This window comes from Monopterus albus, unplaced genomic scaffold (assembly GCF_001952655.1).
Source record: "Monopterus albus unplaced genomic scaffold, M_albus_1.0 scaffold9.1, whole genome shotgun sequence".
In the NCBI taxonomy this organism is placed as follows: Eukaryota; Metazoa; Chordata; class Actinopteri; order Synbranchiformes; family Synbranchidae; genus Monopterus; species Monopterus albus.
Window position 1 is genome coordinate 253,982 of NW_018127889.1, and position 14,094 is coordinate 268,075.

Sequence of the window (14,094 nt, forward strand, 5' to 3'; positions counted from 1 at the left end):
ATGTTATGACAGTGTTTGCCATAAACATTAGAGATAGAACACTGGAAGTTTTTACTAAAGTAATACAGGCTCTGACCTTTTGGTTTAAGGTACAACAACACAGCTTCATTATCAAAGCTACCACCTGATTGGACAATTTGACTCTGCTCTGTGATTGGACTGTCACTATCCAATCAGAGTCAGGTGTGATTCACACTACACCCCAGTACTTGTTACAGTAATGTTGTTTATTCTGCAAGTCGTCTTACAACAAACCATACACCTGCATCAATCTCATCCACTGTCTCATTCTCATGGCCATTTTGCATTTAATATTTTTCCTGCTCCACCACAAGTTGATTCTCCAACTAATGATGAACACAACACAAGACTGAATTGCAGAAACATGGACAGTAATTCAAGAGGTGTGGAAATTTTCAATATCTACACAGTGACTTTAAGCTTCTGTCTTCCTGCTGGAAACCTTCTGAAAGATGGGATCAGATGCTCACCGTAGCACATAATCATGTGTCACTTCCTTCTCTTCCTGTAACTGAGCTCTGTAGAAAACATATAGTGTCCAGATATAAAGAGATATACACAGGAAATGACTGAGATGTACAAACCACAGCACAGGCTGACTGTAGATATTTGCTCAGCCTTGTTAAGATAAACACAATGGGCATCACCTGCTATTATGATCTCCAGCTCAGCGAGGAGAGGTCTGTTGGGTCCCTCAGGAACATGTTGACATCTCCCACCATGCACTGCTCCTCTTCTATACTGGGATCTGCCCATCGCTGCTTATCCAAGATGATGAATGTGCACTCTGGCAAAAAATAAAAAAGTCTAATTAAACAACTTTTCCTAAAGTAAAACTTCTTCAGCAATCATCATCTACACACATTTTCTTCAGGAAATGCATTTCTCTAGTTCAGTGTAGTTTACTGTTTAAACAAACTTTGCAGCCACAGAAATCCAGCGGAGCGCGTACCAATCCCTGATTTCCCTGTTTGGCACACTTCACAATTCACTAGGTTACATTCCGTGAAGATTTATGATGTGCTGTGCCGGGCTGCAATATGCTGTATCTAAATAACTATACAGACAAACACAGCATGGCCGGAAAACACAAAGTAAACCTTAAAAATAAAAGCATAGTCGTCTCTTGAGGTCAATGTTTATTAGATTGAATATGATGGGAGACTGTAGGAGGTAGTTAAGGTGCTAATATTATGTTCATTATCCATTTATCCACAAAGTCATTTTTCGTTTGGTTTGCGTTTATTACGGTTTTGATGTGGGCTACTCCTACCACAGCCTACTTGTATCCTCCATTAGATTTTGAAGGGAAATATTGCACTCTAGTTATCTGAAGTATGTATAGGCTACTTTCCAACTTTGGAACTAAGTGGGCTACATTTTGCTTATTTAAAAAAGTCTGTAAATTTATTGTGACTGCTAAATAAACTTTTATTAAAATCAGAAGCACAAATCGTACAAAGGGTAATTTGATTTAAAATTTAATAGAATTGTTACGCAGTAGCCTAAATGTTTTGTTTTGAAAATTATGGACGGAGGTGCTGTGGCTTGATTGTAGGCTCACTTGACATTACGCGCACGTCTAGCCGAAGCCTACTTTCTCAGAGCGCACAGGCGCACTGTTCACCAAGGAGGAACTAAGGAGACTTCACGCTGCAGTAACCTCTGATCAAATATGTTTTGTTAAAACCAGAAACATAGAGATTCGATGTTTTGTAAGGTTTTACGCACAGCACCAGAGCATCCTGTGACTTTCATTTACTCTATCAGTAAACAGTTCTGTGAAAATCTAGATCAGTTGGACTGTTTTGTGGCGGACCTGTTGTAGGCATAATGTGGGGAATCCACCGGACACGGTATGCAGACTGCAACGGCTCTGAAGCCAGTGAAGAGACCGAGATTGTTGTGAACATCGGCGGTGTGAAACAGGTACTGTATGGCGACGTGTTGAATCGTTACCCGGACACTCGGCTGGCAGAACTGGTGGACTGTTCACTTAAGTCTTCGGAAGAAACATCTTTACTATGTGACGACTACGACCCTGACACTGGAGAATTTTATTTTGACAGAGACCCAGAAGCCTTTAAGTGCATAATTGAGATGTATTATTATGGAGAGATTCACATGAAAAAAGGCATCTGCCCAATTTGTTTTATGAAGGAGATGGAGTTCTGGAAAATTGACTCTGATTTTCTGGATGAATGCTGTAAAAGCCATTTGAAAGAGGTGGAAGATGAACTTGCAGAGATTGCAGAGAAAGTGAAAACTATCCTGGTGGATCGAGAAGGAGATCCGTCTGCAGGGGGCTGGCAACGCTTCCAGATGTGTCTTTGGAGGCTGATGGAGAAGCCAGAGTCCTCGCTGCCTGCGCATATCATCGCCATAGCTTCTTTCATTTTCATTCTCGTCTCCTCCGTGGTCATGTGCATCGGGACCATTCCCGAGTTGCAGGTGGAAGACTCAGAAGGCAAACTCACTGATAACCCAACTCTGGAGGTCATCGAGACGGTGTGCATCGGCTGGTTTACTATTGAATACATCCTGCGTCTAATCTCCTCCCCTAACAAAATAAAATTCGTTTTGTCTTTTATGAATATAATCGATTTCATGGCGATCATGCCCTTCTTCGTGGTGCTGATTCTGACCTCTTTCGGTGCTGGAGTAATGGAGCTGGCTAACGTGCAGCAGGCTGTGCAGGCTTTACGCATAATGCGCATTGCGCGCATTTTCAAGCTGGCGCGCCATTCCTCTGGACTCCAGACCCTCACATCTGCCTTGAAGAGCAGCTTCAAAGAGCTCGGCCTGCTCCTCATGTATATGGGCGTGGGGGTCTTCCTTTTTTCCGCACTGGGCTACACCATGGAGCAGAACCACCCGGACACCTTGTTCACCAGCATCCCACAGTCGTTCTGGTGGGCTGTGATCACCATGACCACAGTGGGATATGGAGACGTCTACCCCAAGACCACTTTAGGTCGGTGTAACGCGGCCATCAGCTTTCTGTGCGGAGTGATCGCCATAGCGCTGCCGATCCATCCCATCATCAACAATTTTGTCATGTTCTACAACAAGCAACAGGTGCTGGAGACTGCGGCCAAGCATGAGATTGAACTGATGGCGCTCCGCTCCGGCAAGAAGGATCGGCCCGGAACCCATAAACATTTTTGTCTTGCAGGCGTCTGGGACAACACCGCGCGCTCCTGTCACAGCGACATACATCTCCTTACTGAAGAACCCCAAGGGAGCAGCAGACATCTGACGCACAGCTTAGAGGCAAGATTTGGGAACATGAGCAATGATTGACCGGACATCGTCTGAAAATACGGAAGAAAAAAAAGATAAACATCAATTTGAATGGTCATTTTTGACTTGCTCAAACTTAACCCGCTAATTCTATAATACAATGATGACTTGAGATTGTAAATAGGCTCGTAAAAATAACAGGACTGCAGTGAATGTCTCAAAGGACTCACGCCTATTAGAGGGACGTGAAATACTGACTTGATGAGCTGTGCCTTTGCGCAGCGACTCCCTGTAGGAGTTATGTTTGAAAACACTGTTTACCCCACGTAGGATTCTTATATAACACCCCCCTATCCCCAGTCCTCACACAGGTACTGTAGACCACTCTGTAGCTTATTCCACTGCACAGGATCACAGTTAATTATTTTTAAAATAATAAAGATAGACAGCTCATCATGGAGAACAGGAAAGTATAGCCATCCTATGATAAAAGCAAAACTGAAGGAAAACTGAAGCTGCTTAAAAGTGAAGTGGGAATTATATTGTAAAATATATAAATATATAATATACTTTTTTTTTTTTTACAAAGTCTCTAGTGAACAACAAAAAAATTGAAAGTATGCTAGAGAAATATGATGTGCATGCGAGAGCACATAAAAGCAAAATATCATCAGGGCTGTTCAAGTGTGATTCTGTCTGTGACTGTTTTGGCATCAGTGCAGTATTTGTAACTGACATTGTATGATTGTGAGGTAACATGTCAGATATAAAACCCCTCTTGTATCTGTGTCAGAGGGTGGGCCTCCAGATATGATCATGTTGCTGACACCAGGACCTACAAAGCTTCTTTGGCTGCAGGGCATGTTCCTATAATGGGTTGCTGAACCTCTGCTCCACCCCAGAGGTTCAGTAGAATCAACTTGATCACCAAGTTATGGGCAAAGAAAGAGAGCAACAGGCTGGAGGTTAAACAAAATAATGGCAGTTATTAAACTACCAAATCAATTTAATCAAGTTTGGTTAATCTGAAAATGGAAGAAATATAAATAAAGAGGACTTCTTTTCTCATTAATTCACCTAAATGGCAAGTATTAAAGCCAGCAGTATGTCAACAATATTATCAATATATACCTGCCTGTCAAACATGCATCTCAATGCATTACTGCTCTTATTTTGATGAAACTTGAAATGATGATGTTTTTCATATTGTATCCCAGGTTCTAAAAATGAACTTTAAATAGTCCTACCGGATGCTATATTTAAAGGTTAAATTTCCACAATTTGAAAGATCTCGCCGCCTACACCATTAGTCTGAGTGACATGAAACCTGCTGCACAAATGGAACAACATTAGTCAGCACAGCAAGGGAGCTATAATTCACATTCATTCATTTTCTACCGCTTAATCCCTGAACGGGGTCACGGGAAGGGCCGGAGCCAATCCCGGCCAGCAATTGGGCGAAGGCGGGGTACACCCTGGACAGGTCGCCAATCATATAAACATATAGACAAACAACCACACGCACTCCACGGGGAGAACATGCAAACTCCACACAGAAAGGTCCCAGGTGGGGCCCGAACCCGGAACCTTCTCGCTGTGGCACTAACCACTGCGCCACCGTGCTGCCCTAATTCACATTTGACATATTTAATTCAAATGTCATGTCTCTGATGTCACTGGTTTGAGTTTCTGACAACCTGAAGGAATGATTTACATCAAGATTGTGTTCCTGTGCCCAGTCTTATTTTGGGAAATGCTATAGAATAAGCATCGTTCTTCAATGTAAAAGATGGGATACGTTTACACAAATAAAAAAAATGAGGATATTAACAGCACCAGGTAGCCTGAAAGTCAAAAGAGGGTCAAATCAAGAGGCTGTTCATGAATGAATGTTACTTTATTTTGGACTCTTAAACAGGTCCATTGCAAAAACAATAAAAAAAAAAAACAAAGGACATGCAATTAAGTATGTAAAAATTATTTAAAAACTGTGTCTGATTTAAAAAAGGATGGGAACCACTGCTGTACAGTTTGGCTAAAGTGAGAGAAAAGCTTTAATTATGAATAAGACTGATTAAAATGCAACCCAATGATAAGATGAAAAAACTGAACCTATGTACAGTAAAGGGCCTTAATCTACATTGCATTAATCTCCCCATCAAACCCTGTTGCGCCTTTTGATTTTCAGGCTACTTGGTGCTGTTAAAAGAATCCCAGCTGCACAGAACAAGACAACTGTAACCTTCAGTCCAACCTCAGAAATATTTCAGTTACTAAAAAGATAAAGAAGGCATGTGCACATTTTGTCACTTAATCATAATGTGATTAAACTATGTAATCTGTTCATGTTGAACTTGGCTGCTTGTGACATATGTCTGACCTGAAGGAGGAGCTAAAAGTAAAGGTCAAAAATGTAAAGTTTCAAATGACTACTACATCACCTGTCACATTTAGATGGAGTAAAGAATGGTAATATATCTTACTGCTGCCTTTCTGACAAGGTGTCTGCATCAGTCACATGGACACGATGTTAGGTTTGTGATGGCGCTGAGCAGTCGAAGTTACACAGCCTGAAAGACAGATCACCGAGGAGGTCAGGCTGGTCTGCAGACACTCCACCCATATGTGTCCACTACAGGACTCTTCTCCCAGCTAGCAGCAGATTCACACATGTCAAAGCTCGGTAGAAAGGCCTTTGTACAGGCTGACAGGCAGTGCTGCATTTGTCAAAGGCATGCATTGTGTAATGGAACAATGTTCTTCCAGCAGATGCATACACAAATACACACGCGCCTCCATGTTCAAATTTAGATTTACAAGGCTCCGTGGCATATACAAACATCCCCCTTCCTTTCCACCAACTACCTACACACGCATACAAATAACTGCACACAAGTATATGCACACTCCTTCACCCATTTGCCCAGAACCATGTGTGAGCTACTGTGCAGTGACCTGTTGGCTAATCATCAATTTTTACACCCACATATTGGTCATCTGTGGCACTCAGTGGGCGTTTAAGTTAAGAGGTATGGCTGAGCATTTACAAAAAATGTTCCTCATTATCCCTTAACCAAAATAGCAACAGTTATTGTGAGACCTTGGAGCTTGCTACTATATATGTTACCAAATCAATACATTGCCCTAGATGCTCATAGTCGTTATATCGCAAGACAGTGTCTTCAAGTAAAGACTGATCTATTTTTTTAACAACTCTGAACCATACAACTTGTAATACAAAGTTGTACAAGTGCAAAACAGATTATTCTGAACCTTCTAACCAGACTGAGGGGTTTATGTGGGTGTGTGCTTGAGGACAGTTCTTCTAATTGTCCAGCTGACAATTAAAAGACGTTGCTGTTTTATTTCTTATTGCGTTCACATTATTTTGCTGACATTTCACTCCATAGCTAATCCAATGCACAGTGAGAGTGGAGAAGAATAGCCGTGCCATGTTTGTTTCAGTATCATACTGCTGCGTGCGCACTTCAATAGGTAATTAACTCTAATTCTAATATATAGCTCATGTGACATTCAATGTGAACCCTCAGATAAGTCCAGCTGCTGCACTCATGTATAGCATATTAACCAGTGATTTTAGTGTAAATATACTTAGTGTCACTAGTAGAGTGTGAATGTGTTTCAGATAATAATGTGTCCTACCCAGCTGTTTCCCAGCTCCGATTATTTTCTGGTGACACGCTGGCATATTGGTGTTGAGTTACATACGTACAACCATTTTGATGACAGCAAGGACAGATTCCACTCACCTCTCCCATTTCCTTCTCCCCCCTGACCTTTAGGCAGGGATCTTCTTTTCTCCTGTCCTCCTACCCGTGGGTATCCTGTAAATAAATGGTACGGACAAATTGAAGCTCAAGACAAATAAAAGCTAATTTTGTTGTGCAGGTACAGCCTTAAACAGCTGTTTGGTGTGAGCTTCTTTTATGTTTTATGAATGTTTAAGAACTGGATTAAAGCAGAATGAGAGACATTAAACATTTAAATTTCCACAGTATCTGGGAGTTTCAGTCTCAAATATGGTATTCCTGTTAAGTGACGTTGTAGACTGATATATCAGATACAAGCCAAAGGAAAGCGAAATGGAAGGTGCTAATGTTTCACCTCTTATTTGAAAAGCTGCTTCAGTTATGACTGACTGGTGGAAGTCCCATGATGAGGTCACATGTGGGCCATTCTCACACCCGGCCATCTTCTGTGCCCATATGGTCACATGGTCAGTGTGGAAATGGGTGTTAAATTGCCTCGGGAGGGATCTCTGGGCTGCCTTGTAAGTGGCTGATAAGTGGTGATGTAGGCCACCTACTCAGTAACAGGGGTTCTCACTGGATCTTCTTGCGGGTCTGACAATGGCCCAGTGTTTGGCCATCCTGGCCAGAGTAAGTTTAAAGTGCTTTCTGTTTATGATTCAAACACATCAATGAAGCACTCAAAACTTGCGGCGACCCCGAATGGACCTTTGTCAAGACCACAAGAAGATCCGGGAAGAACCCCTCTATAAAAGACGGAGAAGAAAAGAACAAATGACACAACATCGTTATTCCATAACCTTTCCTGTGTATCTGAAAAACTCAGGAGGATCTTCAGCATCCACCACATCCTGGTACATTTCAAACCCAACAGTACTCAGAGGCAGAAGCTGGTCCACCCTAAGCGCAAAACACCCAGACATAAATAAATCAGTGTAGTAGATGCAGTACAGTGCAGCGAGGAATGTCAAGACCTGTATAGTGTTGACCCCCATAGTCCAGTTTGTTTGACTAGTGCGATTACCCCATGTCTCGAACACGGTACGCATTGAGTGATCACTAAACCAGATACAGGACAAGGCAGCCGTGTGAACACACCCTTACAGTGCAGTCCTGACATCCCTCACAAGTTCACTCCCATTCCCACTTGGACTCAGGTGGGGCGACAACCCACACAAGGTGAAGCACCTTCACAAACCTGAAGCGGGTCCAGTCGCCAACGTTAGCATTTCAGATATACTATCACCTGGCTGACTCAACCTCCACAGACAAGGAGAAGACACCAAAATAAAGAAAACGAAACATGAGGCACTGAAAACACATCAGGCATAAAAAAGTATTGCTCTCAAGACCACTCTAAAATCAGATAATATCAACCCTCAAATGGTATAAATGGAATATTTTAATGGATTCATATCCTGCAGAAGATGGTCAAACACATTAAACTGAATAAGAATGTGTGTGCATAATGCTATGAATTAACAGCCCCTCTGAGCATTATCTCTGTTTAAGAGATATTTTCAGCTGCAGGAGAGAGAAAAAGGTAATCTCCCTGATGTCAGATTTAGTAGAAGACAAAAACATGTTCCAGGAGTGTTATTTTGTGCTGAATGAGTTTCTTTCTTTCTTCTTTTTTTTTTTTTTTTTTTTTACAGGATTGTTTAAAATGCTGCGTGGGTGCACCCTGGGGTCCTTTGATTCAGGCAGCGAGCTGCATAAAATTGCATGACAATAATTACATAGATTAAATATGACCTTTAACAAAATAGCAGACTGGGGAAGATGCACTGAACCCATTTGTAAAAATGATTTCTTCTTTTCCCCTTCACTGTACCTCCACATCTTTTCTCTTGCAAAATCAGCATCTGCCCATATAAGAACACATATCCGAAATTACTTGTAAAATTAATGGAAATTGCAGAATATAATACGCTTTCATTTGGAAACTCAGCCTGCTCCCAGCGTCTTTATTGTTTCAAATGCATTAGTAAATGGCATTGCAGCTGACCATGCCAGAAACTTTCAAAATGACACACTGAAGTGTTAGACAGTAAAATTAATAATGCCTTTGTGATACAAACACTGACCAGTGAAGATGAAGTGCGGTCTTCTGCAGTTTGCTGGTATAATACTCTGGTAGTGGAAAGGAAAATATAACTGCTAATGTGATATAAGAAAAGTGATTTGCCCGAAAGAAATCGGTGAGCTGCTTTTTTAAATTTTATCTGAGAGACGAGGTCTGACGCAGAGGTTGGAAACATTAAGTTTCTGCTTGAAGATCACAGAATACTGAATAGTTATGTTAACTATGGCTGCACTGATACTTAGTTGTGTCTATAGAGTGAACTGAATCAGTAAAGAGCATCCCACTGGATTCTAGTTTATTACCTTTTATTTTAATGAAAATCAAGATTGATGCGCAAAGACTCCTGAGTGCAAAATGAAAGTGTGATAGATGTTCTGAGAATATGGCCTGAATGGACATAAAAACCCTTAAATCTTTCAGTTTCCAAACCATTCCCTTGAGAGGGAGATAGAACAAGTTCTGGAGTTCAACACTTCTTTGAGACTTGAAATTTGGCAGGCAAGTTATGGCCTCGTTTTTTTCAGGCTGCGATCTGAGGGGGTTTTACGGAGCCTTTTATGTGTATTAAAGACCCAGCAGTATTGGACCCTCACAGTTTAATGCTGAGCCTCAAGGCAGTTATGTGACCTTAAATCAGAGGAAACATCTGTAGTGGCTCCTACTCAATACACTTAATGACATAGCCTCAGCTCGTCCTCTGCTGCTCTAAGAACAGGGACAGTTAGATAAGATCTCCTTTTTTTACAAAATACCAGTCTGGTTAGATTTAGCTAGCACACTGTAAATCGAAGGGGAACAACAAAATGTTCAGTAAAATGAACTTGAATTATGGGTTTAGTCTGTTATAGTCTCTCATTATATTACAGTGGTTATGTTAATTATTGTTTTGAGATCCAAATACAGGAGCATTAGTTAGGGAGCTTTACTTGATTAACCTGCACAGTCAGCTTTGGTATAACAAGCAATTCAAATGCTGACTATACTTATAGCTCATTTGCTTTGTTTTGCATCTTTGAACTGCACCGTGTTGGAGCTTAGTTACTGGTATACACTGCAGTGCTTATAAAAAGTATTCATGGGAAGCTTTCAGGTCGTTTTGTCTTGTAAAATTGAACAAAAGGGGCTTTAATATGGCTTTTTGACACTGATGAACAGAAAAACTGATTATATTTATCTTCACAACTACCTCTCAACAAGCTATCAAACTGTACTTTTGAAAGTCAAATTCTAAATTATTTATAAGAACCACAGATAGATTCAGCTGGTTGTGAAAGTCACAGCTATTTCTCACAGACTTTGTTTAAATTGACTTCACTGAGGGCAGGGAAATAATGTGAAATCCCTTCTTCATATTCTACTGTTAGTCAGGCTGACACTGCCGATTCCCCCAGTGCACAGCGAACGCTCGTTCAGCAAATATGAATATGCAAATAAAAAGTCAAAATCGTGGTATATTTATTCATGGTCTTCTACACTAATGTATTGAATTGTGTTGTTCAAATTGTGCATTGTTTTGTGTGACTGCTGTGCTGTGTTCAGCCTGAAGTAACCTCTTTCACATTTCTGCCAAGCACAGTCTCCAGATGAACTTAGGCTTTGAACGTTGTGTCCGCTGACACCTTAAAACAAAGAGGTATTCAAAGCAAAAGCTTATTAGAGAAGTTTCAGTGTATTTAAAATCTGTTCACCCATTGCATGGGTTCTTTAGCAAATGAATTTAATTAGAAGGCTATAAGCAGCAGCACACAGAAGAAAGAAACAACTCTCCCGTGTACCACCACCTGCATAATAATGAGCTGCGACTGGGTCTGCTTACTGTCTGGCTCAAATTGTTCTTCCTGTTCGCTCACTCACTCGGTTCAAAACTTTGGCTGATGGTTTCAAAAATGGCTAACAAGGGGCACATTTCGCTGCATCAGCCAGTGTCACACCTCCTGATCAACGATTGAACATCTAAATAAAGAAACTGGCCTTGAGACATCACAGCAGTAGTGATAACTCTGGCGTGCTAGTTAATGCACTTGCCGCTGCTGATTATCTCATCCATTAACGCACTTGCCGCTGCTGATTATCTCATCCAGAGACAATAATGTTTTATGGAATGAAAAACTCGTGTACTATAGTGGCTTGCTGCAGATAACTAAATGCAGATCATAAAAACTAATATTTAGTGAGGCTGTCATCAGGCTTGTGCCTCCTATGGGACAGAAGATTTACCTCTGTCACAAAACATCTCCAACATATTCATTTTTCTTAAGTGTGTGACAGCTCTGAATGATTGTAACGTGCAGCCTTGGGGCCCCTGCTCTTTTCTAATTAAAAATGTTACAACCACACCCTGAAGATCGATTATTGCCTTAAAGTCACTTTTGGGTGATTAGCTCTACAGGCTTTTGCTTTCAAAACAAAAATATAAAAAAACTTGATGTAACATTTTGAAATGAAGCTATTAATGTGGAAATCCAATAGATATACCAGTTAAATACTGGTAAAGAAATTAGGGCCACTGGATGTAAACAGCACTCGGAGAGTGCAAACCTCCGCCAAGGCAGATCAATGCCAACTCCTAAAAGCAATATTTTGCTTCATAGTTTAACCCTAATAATATGATTCCTTGACCACTGAAAACATTTGGATTCACACTGATATCATTATTAATTTTAAAGTTATTCAAGAAAATATATATGTGAGTAATTGCGGTTTTTGTTCAGATATAGCTCAGTAACCTTTGGTGATATGTCATGCCACCGCGCTGAATCAGCAGAGTTTCACCTGTTGTCAACTCATGTTTGGACATACTGACCCACAAACTGTCATTTCTGCATTTCTGTTGTTGTGTATACATTAAACATATGCGATACAACATGATGATTAGTGAGGTTTATGGGTGCTGGGCGCTTTGGACAGGACCAGGCAAGCAGTTTCTACACAAAGCTAAGTTAACTGGCTTAATAAAACAGGGATGTTTGCAGAAGCTTGTCACCAAGTTGTTAAATGAATGCCTCAGCCTGTGACAACTGTTTTTAAGCTACTTTCTCTCAGTTGCCCATCAGAAACAGATGGTCTGTGAATGCCCATCAGAGACATATGATCTTCCTCGGTAGCTTTGAACTTGTTTCTACATGCTGTGGGCAAGTTTCAGTGACTGCAAGCATCTCCGCATGGCTCCATGTTGACCATCCCAAAAAACAGGTGGAAGGTCTATTGTATGCTCTGCATAAAGCCTCACAGGACAAATGGAGCCAGATGATAATCTATATGATCTCAGTGTGAAAGGACATCAGTAAGCTGACACAAAAACTTAAGGCGGATGATGTGAAGAGTCGTGAAGGGGATTTAGTTGTCAAACTGATGAAATGCTTTGTCCTTGTCTTTTGTGCTCAGAGGTAATTAAATCCCCTTTGCCCCGTGTGGGCCACTGTGGGTGATTATGGATGGAAGGCAATGTGGAGATCAATCTGCCAACCTCTGAAAGAAAAGGTACAGAGTAAGAGACAAAGGGAATAACAGTGACAGCGGTATCTACTAGAAAGATGTTCCCCCTTACAGCAGCCTCACATTAAAGCTGCAGGGACAGTGCATTGCTGCAGTGGAATATTTACACAGTCATTAAAGAGACTGAATGTGCACAGACTGAGGGGACGTTGCCTGTGTCAATACTGTTTTTAAGAAAGATTGGGGGAGGAGTAGCCTGTGTCAATACTGTTTTTAAGAAAGCTATGCGCATTTCAGTAGGAGACAAGCCACCGTGTCACCTGAGGACGGGATAATGAAATGTATTCCTAAACTTTGGCATTCTGTCCACATATGTGCACTGTTATCCCCACTTGAACAGTTACGTTTAACTTTTCACTGTGTACAACGGCAGGGATTTCTGAAGAGCTATAAACACATTTTCCTTCAGAGGTGGTTGAAACTAGTTTGTTTCTAGCATACACCAGTGTTTATTTTGGAATGGCAAATTGCTGATGAATTTTCTAAATGTCATTTGTATGCATACAAACATAAAGCCATTCACTTTCATTCATATTAGGATGGAGGCAGAACGCTTAAAATATTCGAAGTACTGCAAGTAAAAAAACGTCACTCATGCTGAAAATCAAGTCTGTCATTAACTGCCAAAATCATGTGTTTTTTTTTTTTTTTTTTGCAGTCCCAAGCCAAGAAACAGCCTCATAATCTTGATGAAAAAAGAAAACAGCATCTGTAAACTGATTCTGCCTCTCCTCTTTTAACACCAACCATCACTCCAGCTTTGTGTCCTCCATCCATTTTGCTGCCATTAAGTTGTTGTTATCTTGATGTTTGTGAGAGCCTCCATCAAAACCTTTATTTCTACAAGTCAATTTGTGGCAGAATGTTAAACATAGCATCCATCTTGGAAGAGGCTCCTAATGGCACATTTCCCCAGAGAGCACAGGAGGCCATTTACAACAACCAATCATAGGGGAAGCTAAGTCCTCTTTGTCAGTAATGAGACAGTGCAAAAAGGCAACGGCACATTCCTTCCCCCATCTTGACAAGTAGATTGATCATAGAAGAATCAAATATAAGTAAATATACAAGTTAAGGCATGGGATCTCACTATTATTCTACGCTTATCACTTTCAACCGCTTATGGTCAGATTGATTAAATACAGTATGTCCCCTGTGTGGCTCACTGTGGCTGATTACAGATGGATGTCAGTGTGGAGATCAATCTGTCATCTCTGAATGAAAAAGTACAAAAGGAATAGCATTGACAGGGGTGTCTACTAGAAAGATGCTTCCTCTTACAGTGGATTACTCAATGTCAGCTGAACTGCATGCTGAACATGCACACGTTTGACGCGCAAACAGAATCCTGTCAGCCTTGGGTAAGATGCATGGGGAGGTTTATAAAGGGCTCAGTGGGAGTGTTTTACTTTGTTAAATGCAAGCAGGGTAGTGGCCTGAAGCTCCTGAAGGCAGTCACAGTGTGACTTCTCTCGCCCA

The 14,094-nt window shown here is 41.0% G+C and overlaps 1 protein-coding gene across 1 annotated transcript; it reads left to right on the forward strand.

Moving 5' to 3' along the window:
* Positions 1-1,574: 1,574 nt before the first annotated feature.
* LOC109953979 (potassium voltage-gated channel subfamily F member 1-like) lies at positions 1,575-3,792 on the forward strand. The gene has a single exon (XM_020589417.1). It carries the CDS (start codon positions 1,855-1,857, stop codon positions 3,322-3,324), a length of 1,470 nt encoding a protein of 489 aa, XP_020445073.1. The 5' UTR covers positions 1,575-1,854; the 3' UTR covers positions 3,325-3,792.
* Positions 3,793-14,094: the final 10,302 nt, after the last annotated feature.

Bases quoted from the DNA above. Each gene is read 5' to 3' on its own strand.
- LOC109953979 (XM_020589417.1), top strand. From the start codon at position 1,855: ATGTGGGGAATCCACCGGACACGGTATGCAGACTGCAACGGCTCTGAA.